The sequence below is a fragment of the Psittacula echo genome, assembly GCF_963264785.1.
Source record: "Psittacula echo genome assembly, chromosome: 11".
Taxonomy (NCBI): Eukaryota; Metazoa; Chordata; class Aves; order Psittaciformes; family Psittacidae; genus Psittacula; species Psittacula echo.
In genome coordinates this window covers 1505154-1523270 of record NC_137746.1, presented here as the reverse complement: position 1 = coordinate 1523270, position 18117 = coordinate 1505154, and the positions used below count along the sequence as shown (strand labels likewise).

Genomic DNA, 18117 nt, shown 5'->3' with positions numbered 1-18117 from the left:
GGAACGCTTGTACAGTGTTATTGTACAGTGATTTCAGAAGACTCTCTACTGCAATTCTGTAACACATTCAGTCACTTTCAAATACTTCCACAGCACATCCCATGCGGAAGTCAATGAAAAACAATGACTTCAAGCTTCAGAACATCTCTCGGGAGAAAAGACACTTTGCACTGGAAGAAGAGTCAAAACACACAGAGGCATGAAATGATGTGCCCAAACCCATGAGGGAAATGAAAGCAAAACCAGTCATGCGCTATAACCACAGCGTCATCTTTCTACAGCTTTTCCCCACCTAAGAAAATCAAACACACAGAGAAAGCAGCTGGAAGAAACTGCATTGCCCCTCGTGAATTAGTCTTGCTCAAACTACATGGCCTAATTAGGCCGTGGTTTGCTTCCAGCTACCCCCAGAATGGCTTTGACACAAACTGCTTCCCCATTTCTTCAGGATACATTCCAGCATCTTCCTGAAGGCATCTACAGGTTGCTTCTTATTTTAGTGTCTACGATGTCCGAGTCAATCAGTGCACAGCTAATCACCACTGTGGCTATAGCCTTACGGCTATAATCCCACCTCAACGGCAAGTAAATCCGTGCATATCAGCAGGACGGCTTCTTACTGCAGGGAGATTCTTAGTGCAAATGGGGAATGTTGTGGAAAGGTGAAACCAGAGAGGCTGTCAGTGCCTGCAGTTCGCATTCCAGCTCCTTCAAAGGTACCTGTTTTGCAAGAACCGTGCATTCTCCTTGTGTCTCCAGCATTTCTCAGGAGTTGCTCTTTGAGGTTATTCCTGGCTAAAATCCTTTATGATTTCTGCCTCTCCTTCAACATGAGAATTGTGATGTCCATTCATTTCACTAAGGCAGCAGTGAGCTATCTACTCCTGAAAAGGCAAAAAAAAGGAAACGTCCAACCTGATTATGGCCCTGAATAATGAGCATCAGGGCATGTATTTATGACTGAGTAGTTCAAACCTATGTCCTCAGGTTTAAATGCTTCCGACTCTGAATTTGCAGCTTGGAATCCCAGGGGGGCTGATTCAGCCTTCCTCATGCTAAAGCTGATATATTTAAGCCTCATCAACCATAGGGACTGATGTGGGTAGTTCTGTACAAGGCTGACTATAGCTGAACAGCGCATGTAGAATATAAAGGTTACACAAGCTGGGAAGTCTCTTCACCAGTGCAACATTCAAGGCAGAAACCTCTTGGAATAAACCAGGCTCTATCTCTGTGTGGTTTCCTACGCGTGCTTCTTTTGGATTGAGGTTTCAAATCTGTGATGCCATCTGCTTTCTGTGGATATGAAAGATCTGATGGTGCTCTCGGGGGAGTTGGCCAACATCTCATGTTTTCTTCAGCTGCAGTGCAGCATGTTGCAGGCCTCTTCTCTGCCTGTGCGGGTACGCCGCTGCGGATGGCGGTGCAGGCACGTGTCAGCACACCGATGGGGTGTTGGTGATGGGGATAGGTAGTGGTATGTATGGCCAAGCCTTGGTTAATGTGGCTTAGGACGGTGCCAGTTTCTGTGGGTGCCCTGGTGGGTTCTTGCTGAGGTGGCCTTGTTTTTCAGCATGGGTTTACATCAACTTTCTGACTCACTGGGTTTCACAGAATCATCATAAAATCACAGAATATTTGGGTTGGAAGGGACCTTACACATCACCTAGTCCCAGTGCCCCTTTAGGCACTGGAGCTGCTCTAAGGTCTCCCCTTCAGGAGCCTTCTCTTCTCCAGGCTGCCCCAGCCCAGCTCTCTCATCCTGGCTCCAGAGCAGAGCTGCTCCAGCCCTCGCAGCATCTCCATGGACTCCTCTGGACTCACTCCAACAGCTCCACATCCCTCTTGTGCTGTTGGCCCAGAGCTGGACCAGGATTACCAGAGCGCAGCAGAGGGGCAGAATCCCATCCCTCGACCTGCAGCTCATGCTCTGGGGTTGCAGCCCAGAACACGGTTTAACACTTTCTATGGAAGCTCTCATTCTGAATAATCATACATGAAGTTTCATAATATAATATAATATAATATAATTAATATAATATAATATAATATAATATAATATAATATATATAATTAATATATAATAAAGTGGTGCACAGAGTTTGTGCGGTCACTTCCGCAGCTCCCACAAACTGCCGGGAACGTGCTGCCGGCTCACAGCATCCCTAGGGCAGAGGCGCACCGAGTGCCCCGCGGCCCGCTCCGGGCCGGCTCCGGTCTCTCTCCAGGCACCAGCGGAGCCGGCCTGACCCCTGCACCGAACGCAGCTCCCGCCTCCCGCAGCCGGAGGGCCCCGGTCCCGGCCCGGCCCCGCAGGCGGGCGGGGCGGGAGGCGGGAGCGACCGAGCGTGACAGGCGGAGGGCGGGAGTGGAGCCCGCAGCAAGGAGCGACCCGGCTGCCGCCTCCTGCGCCTCCGCAGCGCCCGTCGGGAGGCGGCCGGGCAGCGCCGCCGCCGAGACCCCATCTCCGTGCCCGCTCGCCCTCGCCCCGCCGAGCGCCATGGCGGCCGCCGAGCCCGGCTGCGGCCGGTACCAGCAGGTGAGGGGGGGGCCACAGCTCCGTAGGCCGCGCCGGGGAGGACGGGCAGGAGAGGACGGGGCCGGGGCCGGGGCCGGGCGGGGATTCGCCGCCTCCCCCCGCGGCTGTGCCCAGGAGCTCGGAGCCGGGCGGCGCCTCAGCCCTGGCCTGTGGCCGGGCGTCTCCCAGGGCTGCGGGCCTGGGCTGGGCCTGCGGACGCGGAGCCGCTGCCGCGCTGCGGGGAGAGGCGGGGAGCGGGGCGGTGACCGGGCCTGCGGCCTGCGGAGGCCTCGGTGCCCGCTGATTCGCGGTGGGCCCTGCCGGCGGGGGGGCCGCGCTCGGGCTACGGAGCGGCGGCTTCTCCTCGGCTGTGCAGCGGCGGGGCCGGGGCGACCTTGCGCGCAGGCGGCGGTCCCCTGAGGCTGTGTCCGCCCGACCCCCGCGGTGCTGCAGGGCCGCGCTGCCGCGGTCCCAGCTCGCAGGTCGGACCCCCGCTGGGCCGTGACATTACCGTTAGCTTCAGTTCATCGCTGACTTGGGGTCCCCGCTGGCGCAGATTGAAACCTCCGCAGGCCAGAGACCGGCCCTACAGAGCTCTCTCCTAAGTGCGGGTTTGTTCTCCCTTCCCCGCCTCCTGGGGAATTGGACGTGTTCTGTCAGGAGCATCAGCCTCATGGAAAAGGTTTGGGGCTGGCTGGATCCTGCTGTGTGACCCGGCTCCTCTGGTTGTATTCCTGACGAGCAGATGTGGAGAATTCATTACATAAAGTAAGGGAGAAATCCCTCAAAATGGTACACAGCCCTTTTCCTGCTGATCAAGGTTCTTCTTAGAAATCCCTGTGCCATGACTTTGCCTTGGGAGCATTGTCAGCGTGGGTGGGCTGTCTCCAGAAAATGAGATTCTCTTCAGAGATTCACTTCAGCACGCGAGATGCAATATTAGCCTTATCGTGACAGCTGGAGGCCTCTGGGTTTTACATACTAGAAATGTAAAAGTTAAGTAAAACTCAGGGTTTTTTCTTTTGTGCAAAGCAGATGTTTGCTTACGAAGACAAATCCCTCTGTTGTTGTTCTTGGAAATGGCAGGTACAAATAACCAGGTCTTCACTAATCGCCTTTCCTGTCAGAGCCCTGCCATTGGCATTGACACCAACAAACATCTTCACAAGTGTCTTTTAGAAAGGCTCTTGCTTCGTGTCCCATCGCTGGAGCCTGTGGAGGGGGATGACAAATATGCCACTGCTGAGTTGCTCTTCAGTGGCACTGCTTGCCCCACATGTGCAGTCCCGGTCTCCTTACACAGCAATGTGTGAAGCTGGTGTTTCACCAGCTCCTGTGGACACATCAGGCAGAGAGCAGAGACCACTGGTGCCTTAGAGCAGAGCTCTGCAGGGCACTGCAGAGAGCAGGCTGCGCCCCAGGGGTTTTACTGCTAGTGCCAAGCAGATCATGGAGGCCCCAGGAAAGCAGTGGTGTAACTGGGGTGCACAGTCAGAAACTGCCCTGTAAATATATTTACTTCTCTGTAGCTGTTTACAAATTGATTTTTTCCCTTGACCTCTGCCAGAACCCAGGTATTTCAGAGAATCCCAGCCTGGTTTGGGTTGGAAGAGACCTTAAAGCTCCTCAGCTCCAACCCCTGCCACGAGCAGGGACACCTTCCACTAGAGCAGCTTGCTCCAAGCCCCTGTGTCCAACCTGGCCTTGAGCACTTATTTGAGGTGGTGTAACGTGTGTTACTGCTGAATCAGCTCCTAGTGCTTGTGTAGCTCCCAAAACCTCTGCAAGCTGTGAAACTAAAGAGGCAGAGTTGGTATTTAGATGAAGAGGAGATGAGAGAGTGGGAGAGTCTCTCCAGCACTGAAGGTGTTTCAGCAACAGCTGATCCTTACTGTGTGCATAGATGTACAATTAATGAATGTACCATGTGCCAGTGAAGACAGACTTGTAGTGATTTGATATCTGTATGTGTGTACTTTCAGAAGGAAAAAGTTGATGGTGATGAGGATGATCAGAGCACAGCAGGGATCGGTAACTGGGCTTGAATCTGGCTGTTTCTTCTTCCACGCTGTTCCTCAGCCCTGCAGATGACGAGTGAGGGGTGGCCGTGCACCCCAGCAGCCTCCTTGGCTGCAAGCTGGCAGCCTGTGTCCGTTCACCCACGCGTGCAGTGTTCAAGGGCTGTGCAGTGGCACATGATTTGTTCTCTAAAGCTAACTTTCTAGCTCTTGTGCTCTGTGCAGGCATTAGATAATCTGAGGAAAAAATAGCCTGCGATGACGCCTTCGAATGATGTTGCAGTCTCATCTGATACATTGAGGAAGTGCAGCTCGGCGAAGAATAAAGCTAAAACTCCAGAGAAAGGATCTCGGCTTCCCCCAGCCCTTTCCCATCAGGAGCACAGGCTGGAGCAGTGTGCCCAGGGCAGACTGCTGGTTTCAGTTCCTCCTGGAACCTGCTGTCTGGGTGATGGGGCTGAGCTTGCTGTAGATGGGAATGGGAGATGTCTGGAGGAAGGAAGGCAGCAGCACGCCCTGGTGTCGTTATCCTGGGCGGTGCTGTGTTCCAGAAAGGGACACTGGGAGTCTGTTGGCATTTAGACCTGCCTCTGGGGAAGCTGTACAGGGATGTTTGTTAGGATTAGGTGGCTTAAAGCCTTTTGGGCATGACCTGGATTGTGAGTTCAGTGGCAGAACTGTAGTTTGTCCTTAGAATAGAAACCAGCGTCCATGCTGGAAAAAATAGCCAGGCTTTTAATAGATTTATTTACACTGTGTGTTCACTGCAGCTTGCTTTTTACTTGAAGCTTTTGAAGATATGTGTGATGCATATGAGTGATGTAAACCCACCTAGAAAATGGTGGGTGTGTTAAATAGTGAAGACACAGTCCTTTCTAAGTGATAGTTCTTCCTGTTCCATTTGTTGAAGGCATACATGGATCCTGAATCACTTCATAAGGGGAGGTGTCTATGGCAAACATAAGGAAGAAAGATTTTGCTGTTCCTTTCGTTTTCTTTTGGTGAAACTGCAGAAGAAATACATTGCTGAGGATATAATGTGAATGCAGCTTGAATCCATGGAGGACCACAATGATTACTTACTGTCTGGGAAGGCTGGAGTGAACCAAGGAGCCAGTTGCCACCTTGTGCTTACCTTAAGCTTGTACTTAATTTTTTCAGTTGAAGCAGTCATGCAGATTGAAACTCAAAGATGAGAATATACCAAATCTTTTAATGTCAGCAGTTACAATTAGTGGTGTTGGTGCTGTTCGTTTCCTTGGTGAGGTGCTTGCAGTATGCAGAAGATGTGCTTGCTATAGATACAGGCAACAGATAAGAACGATAAGGAAATTTCCAGAGTAGGTTGTTTTCAGGTTTTTTTGCATTCAGACAAGCAGAGTGGGAGATACCCATTGGCATAAACCCAGGAAAGATTCAGAAAAGAGTTGCAGACTAAAGTGATGCTCTTGGATTCTGCTGCAACCGATGGGGACCACACTCCTGGCCTGGAGCTGCCCGATGACCAGCCCAGAGTGTGTTGAGGTGTCTATAGTCTCACTGTTTGCCTCTGGAACACCCACCCCTGTAGGCAGCAGTACCTGTCAGGTAAGGCTGAAAGGGTTTAGTGATTCTATCTGAAAAAGTAATTGTGGAATTAAAATATAGTCTCTCTTACAGGACTTGGGAGAGGCGGTGAAACAGTAGATGTCCAGCGTCATAAATAGCTTGTGTAACAGGAGAAAATAGCCTTGCAAACTTCTAAATAAAATATTATCTTAGGTATCAGGATTCTTCCCTGTGAGGGTGCTGAGGCACTGGCACAGGGTGCCCAGAGAAGCTGTGGCTGCCCCATCCCTGGCATTGCTCAAGGCCAGGTTAGATGGGGCTTGGAGCACAGGTTTGTGCTGGCCCAGGTGCGTGTTTACAGTCCAGCCAGACCAGTATAGTTCCCTGTTTGAGCAGAGGTGTGTTTCGCAGGGCCGAGCTGTATTTCCATGTTGGCAGGCCATTAACTGCAGTGAGTCAGTGAAAAACATCCTCATGAGCACAGGTGGTATTTTGATGGATATCAAATATGTTTTGCTTTGTGGTGTTCACCTTGGTAGCTGGGGAGGTCATTGCAAACTGACCCTTCAGGTGAATGCTCCTGCGGGTTCCTGGTCTTTGTCCGTGCATCCCACTGTGTGGGTGCAGCTGTGTGCTCACTGCATGGAATGTTTTGGGAGGGGGAGTGAAGGAACAGTTCTCAGTCCTGTATTAAAATAAAGGAGAAGCTGAGGCTGGCAGAGGCCTCAGGATTCGCTCCCCAGAGCTGGGCTGTGCTCAGGGCCCAAAAGAGAATCTGTTCCCTATCATGAGGCCTGGGCAGGAGCATCAGCATCTCCCGGGGCAGGGAGGAGCTAGGGAAGGGTTTGCTTAGACTGTGACTGCTGAGTGTCACTGCAGAGCTGACAGCACACGTGGAGCTGGGGTAGGCACTATCACTCCTTGGGCTAAATGAACTGAAGGTGCTGACAGAGAAAACAGTTATTTGCTCATCAGGGAGAGGCCTGATGGATGTGGGCTGCCTTGTCTGATAGCTTATCAGTGCTTATATTATATATCTATTATATATATGTCTGACATCTTATATGTTATATTCCTGGTGATTAGTAAGGGGATGGTAAGTTACGGGAGTCTGCAACAGCACAGGGCAAAAGTCAGGATTCCAAGTCAGGGGATGTAAGGAAGTGTAAGTCAGTGAAAATAATTCTCTTCTTCAGAGTTGGCAGCAACTTTCATTTGCTTCCACAAAGCCAGAGATATGGAAGGAGAGGAATAAGGGATGTTGCGATGGGAGTGAAGTGTAACCTGTTTGTGGGCAGGCTCTTGCTGTGCTGGAGTACTCCCAAATTTAGTAGTGGTCCACATTTTAACTTACTTATTCTTAGCATTTGGCTTGCCAAAGTGATGATTCCATTGCTCTGAAAACATTGATCCTGTCGCCTTTTAAAACAAATATCAGTTCTCTTACTGTCATTAGCCTGAATATCTGCCTTCTGAAATCGCAGAGAAACTGCAGTAACAACAAAAATGGGATCTGATCAGGGTTGTCTTCCTCTGTTGGATTTGTGTGCTGTTCTACCTTGTGTGCCAGAACATAAAATAAGAACTGGAATGCAGTAAACACGGATGATCTGTGGCTCAGTTAATGTATTATTGATGATCTATTGCTAAGGCGAAGCTTGTAGTAATGCTGAATTAGTGTAAAGAATATGTGCAAAGGGCAAGGGGAGGTTAAACCCCCCCAGGATCTAAATTGTGTCAGCAGCCCCTGTGCCAAGTTCAGCAAATTTGGAAGTATTAACAAATATATTTATTGGAAATGCTTTCTGCAAAGTTCACATGGAACTGTTTCAAGACAGAGAAGCTGTGGCTGCCCCATCCCTGGCAGTGTTCAAGTCCAGGTTGGACACAGGGGCTTGGAGCAACCTGGTCCAGTGGAAGGTGTCCCTGCCCGTGGCAGGGGTTGGGATTGGATGAGCTTTAAGGTCCCTCCAAACGCAAACCAATCTGTGATTCTTTTGATTCTTTTTTAAAGCCTCAAATACAGGAATCTTGCTTTAAAAGCTAAAATTCATCAGTAAATCGAAGAAAGAAGGCCCACAACCTCAGCAAAACAGGCATAAGTCAAACCCTGCTTTCACCAGGTTCTCTGGGTTCTGAGGACTCAGCAGTGGCCCAAGGAGGAATCAGCTGCAAACCTGAGTAGCGTAACTGAGTGCATCCCTGGTGCTACGTGGGGCAGACAGAGCATGCAAGGCGAGGGCAGAGCTGCACCACACGAAGCCTGGTGATTCATTCTTCCTGCCACATGAACCCTTGCTGCTTTGCTAATAGGCACTTAGTTGAATTTTAGATGCCTGGGATCATTAAAAAGGCTGGCAGGCATTTGTGTACATTGTCCATTAGAAGAAAAAGCTGTTTTCTGTAGCTATACCTCCTGCAGCCTTGAGCTCCACTTCCAAAAGTAACTGTTTTTTGTGTCATTACCTGGATTGGAATGGTTTGAAGCCAGCAGTAAGCTCAGCTCGCTTTCTCCCACACAACATTGTTGTAAAAATAGGTGTTCCTTTTTACTATTGAAAGAAGAACCTCGTAAGAATTCCAGTGGTAGGAATTAATGTTCCACTCAGTAATCTGTGTCCTCTTTCATTTCATCTCTCCCAGTGTTGTCACATCTAGTGCTTTCCTTCCCCCTCCTTGGTGATGGTGCTTTTAAGCTGTATATGTCTTCTTTCTTGCAGACATTAGGGCTTTAGTTTCTGCCACCCCTTCACCAGGTGAGGGAGTAGTGCAGAGAATGCAGTATCCAGAGTGTTCTGGTGTGTCGGAGCCTTTCCTCCTTTGCTAATAGAGTGGGTCTTGCATCCAAACATCCGGTGAACTGCGCTTCGAACATCTGAGAAGGTTTTGGCTTTGACTTTCACAGAGCAAATGGATGTAATCTGGGCTTTGTTCTTGGGCAGTAAAAACCTGGGACACACAACAGTTATGTATGAAACAAGCCCTTCAATTAGAAGTGTGAGCTGATTTTGATTTTTTCCTTATAAGACATGAAGTAAAATAGGAACATATTCCTACCCCAACCCTTTGCATTAAATGCTTAGGAAGGACTTCAGTGGCAGCATGTCTCTCCAGAGGAGAGAAACCAAAACATCATGGATGGCTTCAAGAGTATTAGTGTGGGTATATGGGAGGGGTAGATCAAGGAGATGTTAAGGAAGAGGTTGCAGGGTTATTCCTGTGGTGATTACCCAAGAGGATAGTTGGTGAGATGATGAGAAACGGAAAGAAGAAGAAAATGTCATTAGGTGGCAGCTGATTTACAAATTCCTTTCTGGTGGGTTCTGCTTTGGATGCTTCTGCCCTGTTATTGCTGGATTCTCTGGCCAAAGCCTGTGTTCACGTGCCTGCTTCATGCAAGTGACACTCTGTGTTCGATAAGCTGTGTGGTTATTTATACAGAGCCTGTGGGAGGCACAGTGAACAAAATAACCCATCTCCTTTTCAGTCATGCAGTGTGAAAGGTTGAAAGGAAATGGCAAGATTCACACTTGTATGTATCTTTATGTAATGTATCCATGAAAAAACCCTTCCATAGCAAAGCCACAGGCAGCAAGGGAGTCTTCTATTGGGTATCTCATGGCGTCCCTTCGACTAAACCAGGTGTAACTGCAGTTCCTAAGCAGTGTGAGCTGAAGAAGTGCCAGGGGAATGGGAAGGTATGAAAAGGTGTGTGCTGCGCTTTGTCAGGTGTGTGAGAATACGACTAAAGCCACATTAAAGCTGAGATCATTTCAAGTGGGAGTGTTTGGAGGGAGGCTGCGCTGCTTCTCGTGTGTCCCATGGTGCTGCGCAACAGTTGTCCAACAGAAGAGTCTGTTGTGTGCAGTTAAAACTATGGGGTGATTTCACAGAGCTTGGGATTCCCGTTAACCTCTCTGTGTGTGGGTCTGTTCAGCTGCAGAATGAAGAGGAGCCAGGTGAAACTGCACCCGTGCTGAATGATGCCCCTCCACCTTACAGCAGCATTTCTGCAGAGAGTACAGGTACATTTCACTTACAAAGCCAGGTTTGCTCTGCTCTTCTTCTTTGCTTGTTCCCCTTATTGATGGGTGGCATTGAAGCATCCTTGCCAAGGCTGCAAAGGACCAGAATTGATCCAGAGAGACTGCTGTTACTTGTGGTTTAGGATTTGCACTTTGGCTGCATTCATCTGATGTCATCCCATCAAGTGGAGTTCAAGTTACATTTCACGGTGTTCTCAGCAGATTGAAGACAGTTAAAAATCAAAGTGCTGTGAGGATTTGTGGTTCCCCTCTCATTATTTGCTGTTCGGATGATGCTGTGCTCCTTCCAAAAAGGGCTTGTTACTTAAAAGGGATTAAGAATTCACTCTTCCTGCAGTTTTCAGTAACTAAAGACTTTGTTCTAAGGATTATACTTCTGAATCATCACACTGTTATGTCCCTAATAGGTTTTAGCAAAGCAGCTTGGTTTGTGTTGGTTATGTATCAGAGCATTTTCGCTTAGGTGAATCTCTTTTTTTTCCCTATTTTTTTCATAGTCAACTATTCAGATAAGATTTGTGAATCAAATGCAGCATACTGTCAGTGTCTGCCAGCCAGCTATGGATAGAAGTTTGGATATTGTGTTTCTCAAGCTGCCTATTGAGCGTCCTGTCTTGGCACAGTCACCATGAAGATGTCCCGTTCTAGTTCTTTAGTGCATCTCAGTGACTGGGGCTCAGAAATGTGATGTCACTTATTCTAATCCCTTTTCCATCCAGCTGGAGTCTCTGTCTGGAAAGATTGGTCACTGGTGGGCTGAGGCTTGCAGTGAGCCTTTGACTCACTCAAAGCACTTGGATTTGAAAACATGACTACTTATGATCATCAAAGTCAGAAGAGACACAGCCTGTATCATTGTTTTAAACAGGAACAGCCAGGCCTGTTACAATGATACCCAGAGCACTGCTCTATATCAGATAAGGTGCTCCCGTGTTTTCCACTTTCTGGTTTGGGATGGCAGGAGGCTGGGAGGGAACAGGAGGGGCCGGATCTGACAGCCTGGAGTATTGACGTCTTCTGAAGTCATCCAAAACACAGCTCATTCCCAACACAGTGTTCTCAGGGAACCCACAACTTACCTTCTGTATACCCTTTGTTTTGCAGCTTATTTTGACTACAAGGATGAGTCAGGATTTCCTAAGCCTCCATCTTACAACGTGGCCACAACACTGCCTAGTTACGATGAGGCAGAGAGAACCAAGGCTGAAGCCACAATCCCCTTGGTTCCTGGAAGGGTGAGTACACTCAGCCAGCTCCGTGTCCTTCACACTGCTGGTGGAGAACTTCTGGTTTAACTCCTACTGAGCAAGTGCCATGACTTGTGTTTGTTCTGAGCTTCCTGGGGTGCTGGTACCACATACTCCCAAGAGTCTGGGGCTAATTTGGGGGTTTTTCTGCTGGTTATTTTTATTATTTGTAATTGCCAGTGTTCCTGGGGGTGGCTGTGGTGATGTAAACACCTCAGCAGTGCCAGCATCCAGATTAGCGGGGCACGCTGACAGGGGAGCTGTACTGTGTCCCTGTGCACTGCCACTGGGGCTTTTTAAAGACTTAGGATTAACTGTTCAGCCTTGATACTCCTGCTTACTTAACTGACTGCCCCAGAGGTCAGTGTACCTGATACAAGGATGGTAAAGCCATTCTGTCAGAATAATTAGTTTTTCTTTTCATTTATTCTGGGTTTTTTCCAGCACTCTCTCTTGTTCAGCTTCTTCCTCTACCACTGCATTACATGGCCACTGCTTATTATGCTCCTTCGTAGAAGCTAAATTCTTTGCTGAGATGACAATTTTAATAGCTTTGATGAGTAGGGGGGTTCTTTACAGTGAGACCAAGAACAGGCTGGGTCTTGACTATCTTAAAAAGATAAAAAAATCATATTGTGTGTATAATATTTCATGCCCAGCATTGTCTCAGGATTTGAAGCATCCTGCTTACATTTGTAGCCCTTTGTGATTTAGGATTCCAGCCCTCTGCCCTACAGGGGACTTTTCGTAGAATCCCAGCCTGGTTTGAGTTGGAAGGGACCTTAAAGCTCCTCCAGCTCCAACCCCTGCCACGGGCAGGGACACCTTCCACTAGAGCAGCTTGCTCCAAGCCCCTGTGTCCAACCTGGCCTTGAACACTGCCAGGGATGGGGCAGCCACAGCTTCTCTGGGCACCCTGTGCCAGCGCCTCAGCACCCTCACAGGGAAGAGCTTCTGCCTAAGAGCTCATCTCAATCTCCCCTGTTCTGGCAGGTTAAAGCCATTCTCCTTGTCCTGTCCCTACAGGCCCTTGTCCCAAGCCCCTCTCCAGCCTTCTTGTAGGCCTCCTTTCTTAAATGTAAATGAAGCATTTTGGATCCCTCTGTTGAACCCTGCTTTCTGAAGGATCTGCAATTTGCTGGCCCTTTCTTAAAGAGCCCCATGCAGAATTTGTAGTGCTGTATGAACTGGTCTGACACAAATCCACCCATGTCTCGTCTCCCTTGGATTTGCAGGATGATGAATTTGTGACCCGGGATGACTTTGACGACACTGACCAGCTGAGGATAGGAAATGATGGCATTTTCATGCTGACTTTCTTCAGTAAGTCCATGGGGGGGCTTCCCCTTTTTTCAGGCAGTGAGCGAAAGTAGCTGGAGTTATTTTCATGCTTAGGTTTATGTAGCACTAGAAGAAAACTGTATACGAAGGTTTTATGTTTTCTTTGACTGGGAATGTAAAGAGGATTTGACCTGCTGCTTTTCTCCTGCTTTCTCAGTGGCATTCCTCTTCAACTGGATTGGATTTTTCCTGTCTTTCTGTCTGACTACTTCAGCTGCAGGGCGATATGGGGCCATTTCTGGGTTTGGTCTGTCTCTCATTAAGTGGATTCTTATTGTCAGGGTAAGTTGTGTGGTGCAAACCCGTGTGCATCGGCACTAGCTCGGTTTTATCCCCCTTACGCTGGTTAGCTGAAGTGGTTGGGAGAAGCCCGCTGGTGCCCTCTGGTGCGACATGCCTGCGGCACAAGCAGGAGGGGATAGGAGGAAGCACACTTCTGTTTTATTTCCATATAAACTCGGCATATCCGGGCTGTTTAAACATCCACTGTGCTCCCCTCTACCGGATCACACAGGAGAGGAAGGGGATGACCGGTCAGAACTGGTTTCTTTTATGGAAGCCTGGATGCAGAGAAAGGCTGACGTAGTGTTTCTAAAACTCAGCAGAGGAAAGAGAAATGGTTGTGGGGGAAAGCAGAAAGGAATTGAGATGTGCTGGTGCTGGAAAGAATGGAGGGGAAAAAGCCAAAATGTTTTTTGGAGGGAGTGGGAGAAAATGTTTCTATCAGGAAAGCTTTATTTGGAGCCCATGGGAAGGTAGTGTCTGTGAAAAGGGCACACAGACATCCCAGGCTGAGAGCTTAAACTGCAAGCAAAAAGGCTCATTAGCTGTGCATCAGTAGAGAGCATTGGGGTTAGGGCTGTCACTTCATACCTGATCTTTTGGGGCTAGGAATTAGAATGTGTCAATACAGCATCTGTTGACTTTTCCTGTAGGAAGTGGAGCTTTTTGTGGTTGCCTGGCACCAGTGGTGTTAAGAGCTATGTGCTTGATTAAGAGGTGTGACAGCAGTAGGTGACCTTACCTGTGGATGTGATTTAAACTCTGATGACAAGCTTATCTTTTGTTAGGTTTTTAAACTTGAATAGAATGAAAACAAAAAAAACCTGCTATATTTACCACTGACACAATGAGCTTCAGTGCTCTGATAGTGTCAGTGCCTTTCAGTCAGTGGGCAGTAATTTTCCCTGTAGCCTGTCAGAGGGCTCCACAGGTCTGGGGTTTCTTTTTCAACTGGACTTCTGTTTGCTGTGCTGTCCTACCTCACAGTGTAATTAATGCACTGCTGCAGACCTGGTCTTCCTTTTCACAAACCACAGCTGTGGTTTACAAGCATCAAAGATGTAAGGGAAAATAGGGGTATTCGTCCAGCAGCACCTTAATGCTCCACTGATTGCAGGAGTTTATGGCTGGGCATTGTTCTGTTCCATTCCCCTTGGTTAGAGTTGGCCTGGTGTGTGTGGAAAAACCTTAAATGAAAGTTTGTGGAGGTGGCTTGTTCCCTGCAATCGGGGCAGCTGATGAAATGTGGTGTTCTATAAAGTCTCTCCTGTGCACATCTGGCCTTGATCTGGTTCCTGCTGAAATGAGTGGGAGCAGATTTGGATTCAGGCACTTCCGTATGCTCTAAGTTGTATGTGTATATTTTTTTCCCCAGTTCTCCACCTATTTTCCTGGTTACTTTGATGGCCAGTACTGGCTCTGGTGGGTCTTCCTTGTACTAGGTGAGTATTCGGGAGAAGGAATGCATGCTTAAAAACTGTTGTCAAGTGCAGTTTGGGCTTTACTGGCTGTTCAGATATGTGCATATTGATATAAAATGAAACGTAACTGTCCTAGAACCCCTCCTCTTACTGAATGCCTTCAGGGTTTTAAAGGTACACACAAACGCTATCCTTTTGTTTTCATTTCTTGGTGGCAGCATCCTGAAGCACTGAAAGATTGGGTGTCATTGATTGAAAACCTCAATTATCTTGTATTTAATCAGCTATTGTGCATCCCAGTAACAAATGTCTCTCTCTATTAGTAATGCTGGGTTGAACTGCTCCCTCTAACTGAAGGAGCAGCACCTGTGTTAACTGACATGGGTTTTCCGTCTAGGTTTTCTGCTGTTCCTCAGAGGGTTTATTAATTATGCAAAGGTTCGGAAGATGCCAGACACCTTCTCCACTCTCCCCAGAACCAGAGTTCTCTTTATTTACTAAAGGTAAACTTTCTGCTTTCCTGATTTTGTTCTCTTTTGGTTTTAACTCTATTTAGTGACTCTTTCAGGCTGAGCTTTGCTTTGGTTTGAATATGTTTTAGGCAGCAGACAACAGTACTGACACAACAGTGTGTCCTGAATGTGAGTAAAGGTCACAAAATGTTAGAAGATTGTGCCAGTGTCTTTGGCTTATGCCCCAGACAGAACCGTTTGTGTGGATTTTGCATTCTGCTTGAATTTTCTGCCAAGCTCCTGAAGAAATAAAGCTTCTGCAGACCTTTGCTTGTTAGAAACCCCTCCTGCATACTTGAACATAATGCACTGTCCTGCCTGAGCATCCTTCAAAGACCTTAATGCCTAAAAATCTTTCATTTTGAAGCCAAACCTTAACTTTGCTGCCTTCTTAATGGGACTTTAAAGGAGGAGGCTTAAGTAGTTGAACCCTTCTAGCATAATTTCCTGCTTACAGCAGATAATGGCCTTGCATTAACTGTCCCTCCCTGAGGGAAAGGAAATCCTGTTGCTTCCCAGATGGTGAATGCAACATGATGCTCCCTTTAGAAATATCATAATAGCAGTAGATTTCCCCAAGACAGGGTTGAAGCAATTGCAGCTGGGACAGTGGTATAAAGAAAGCAAACAAGCCCCAGCTTTAAATTGGGGGCCATTAAATTGTTCAGATTTTAAAACTGAGGCTTGATTCTTCCAAATTCACTTTCCTTTCATTAGAAACTGCAAATTGCGTAAGATTCTGCCTCATTTCTAGGCTGTAATGAGAACAGGCCACACAAAACAGCCATTGTGCAGTGTTTTCCAGCCTGAGTTTTCCACTGGTGATTGTGTGTAAAAATAGTTCAGTCCATTTATTGAAGTGTTTCAGTTCTGTTTAACACAGTCATGGTTTATAGCCTCCTCCAGGATTTGTAATATCCTCTCGTATTCCTGCTGAGTCACCAGAGGGTTTCTTTCCCCCCGCTGTATGGTCACGTAGCGTGAGCGTTTCAGCATCTGCAGTTTGTTCTCGTTGAATTTGTGCTTCTTTACTGAAACTTAACTTTTCATGGAGGAGGAGAGGAGCAATGAGTGTCAGCCAGCAAATACCAACTGGTGAAACTGAACGGAATGGTTAGCTTGGTGTTCACTGTTCCATCCATGTGTGCTGGCGATGGACGTGACAAGTGCAAGGGGCTTGTGGTGGGTCTCAGGCTTAAACAGTTCCAGTTTAGAAGTAGAGGATGTATCTTTCAACCCAGACACTTGATGGAAAGATACAAACCTCATCATCACCCTGGGTGGATGCTGCAATTAAAGACAGTCCAGTTTTGTTCTCATAGTACAGTGTAATTTGGTAAACGTGTATGTTTAATGCTGCTGTTTCTAAGAGACTTGTCTGGTTCAGTGCCTGTTTTCCCCTGAGGAGTTTTAACTCTTCAAACACGCACAAAAGCAGTGAGCATTTTGCTAGAGTCATGTCATTGTGTACTGAGATACTTCATAAGCCTTTAGACATCCTGCACTCTTTGTGAACTACATCCTTCTTTATCCAAAATAACAATCTAACTATAGTTGCAGTCTTCAATATCCTTCTCCAACAGATGTTTTCTGGCAAATGTCTTCCTGCATTAGTGAATTCTCCCTCAAGAAGCAACAGGACACCTGCAGGAAGTGAATCAAGACTCTGGAGCAGAAGAAAAAATAATCACCTGCTTTAAAGTAACTAAATAAAAGTACTGTTCAAACAGACAAGGAGAAGCATTTCTTTCTATTTGTTTCTAGGTGTAAAGTTTGAATAATTAACGCAGAATTCTGTAATCATTGACTCATTAGTGGCTGATGTTTGAAAAAGCTCTTGCGGTCGAGTCTGTGACGTGCTAATAAAGCCTTCCATGGGTAGTTCTGTAGTGAGCTTGGTAGCGTGAGCCCTGGCCCTGGAGCCAGCAGGGGACAGACTTGCTTTAGTTCCTCCTCCATCCTAGGAGCCGCCGGGGCTCTGCTCTGGCCTCTGCAGCCTGTGCAGTGCTGCTGGACAGGGGAGTAGCCTCAAAGATGGGGTGGTGGCCTTGAGGTTGGGGTGATGGCTCTGTTACGGCCACACACCTTTTCCTGCTGCTTATATCCAGCAGCACCTCTGCTGCCATGGCCAAAGCGGGTCTCTGGTACAGGCTCTTGAGGGCTCATTGGCAGAGAGCGTTGCTTTGAGGGCAGCACAAGTATTAAGTTTTTGATAGTCTATACTGTCAATGTTGTAGGATACTTTACTTTCATACTACCTACTTTTTGGATATCTAGGGGTTTTCACGGTACACATTGGTAGTGGAGACACTAAAGATGATGATGCAACTTTGTATAAAAAATGACCTTGCAAAACAAAGGCCTTTTTTCTTTCCCTTTCCTTTGGCTTTGGGACTTTGGAGACAATTCCTACCCCACCTGTAATTCTTGCTTTTCTAATTTGTGTTAGCAGAGACTATGGCGCGTTCTAAATGTAGATTTAATGTGCACTCCTGTGCTTTCTGCCAAGCGGTAACTCACTTCGGAGTTTTACTATGTTAAAACTGTAAATACAGCAGAACGTTAATAAATGTCACTTATGTAGCACTTCTTGCTGTAGAGCAGTGTTTAATTTGGGTTCAATCCTTCATTGCACCTGGTCATTGATCACAAATGCAGATTCCCTGTGGGAATTCCATTGCTTTCCCCTGGAAGGTGTAACAAATCTCCAAGGTGTCTGTCTCCCCTTTGTAACCAGGTTTCCAGGCCCTGGTGCCAGCCTGGCAGCTGAGGAATTGGTGGGTCCATACAGTTTTGGTGCTGCCGTGGATTATTTTGGTAGTTTCACATATAGAACTCATCTGCCTTGTGGAACTGTTCATGGGTTTGGTTCATGGCTGAGCTGCTCACATTTATAGTCCTCACAAACAGGCTGATGGAGATAGATGGGGGTTACACAGAGACTTCCTTTTAAACCAGAATAAGTGTACACAAGAGAGAATTATTAAGTTTATCCTGTGAGGGAAAACCTGTTGCCTTTGGGAACTCTGCGTCACATTTGCCCGAGCTTGGTAGATGAGCCTTGTGCTTGCTCTTATTGAACCTGGGCCTTATTTAGAAGGTGAATATTTGGCATTCCTGCTTTGGTGGCTGAAGCTGCAGGCACCTGCTGCTCATCATCCCCTGCAGACAGTGTTCAGGGCAC

General features: G+C 47.6%; 1 protein-coding gene across 2 annotated transcripts; it reads left to right on the top strand.

Moving 5' to 3' along the window:
* The first annotated feature begins 2340 nt into the window (after positions 1-2340).
* Positions 2341-17504, top strand: NDFIP1 (Nedd4 family interacting protein 1). Of its 2 annotated transcripts, none has more exons than XM_080627100.1 (8): positions 2341-2539; positions 10022-10109; positions 11235-11365; positions 12613-12700; positions 12876-13000; positions 14376-14442; positions 14819-14924; positions 16517-17504. In XM_080627100.1, exons 1-7 carry the CDS (start codon positions 2501-2503, stop codon positions 14920-14922), a joined length of 642 nt encoding a protein of 213 aa, XP_080483226.1. In that variant the 5' UTR covers positions 2341-2500; the 3' UTR covers positions 14923-14924; positions 16517-17504. The 2 variants fall into 2 exon arrangements, with proteins under 2 accessions (XP_080483226.1, XP_080483227.1); XM_080627101.1 differs by having other exon boundaries at positions 16494-17504.
* Positions 17505-18117: the final 613 nt, after the last annotated feature.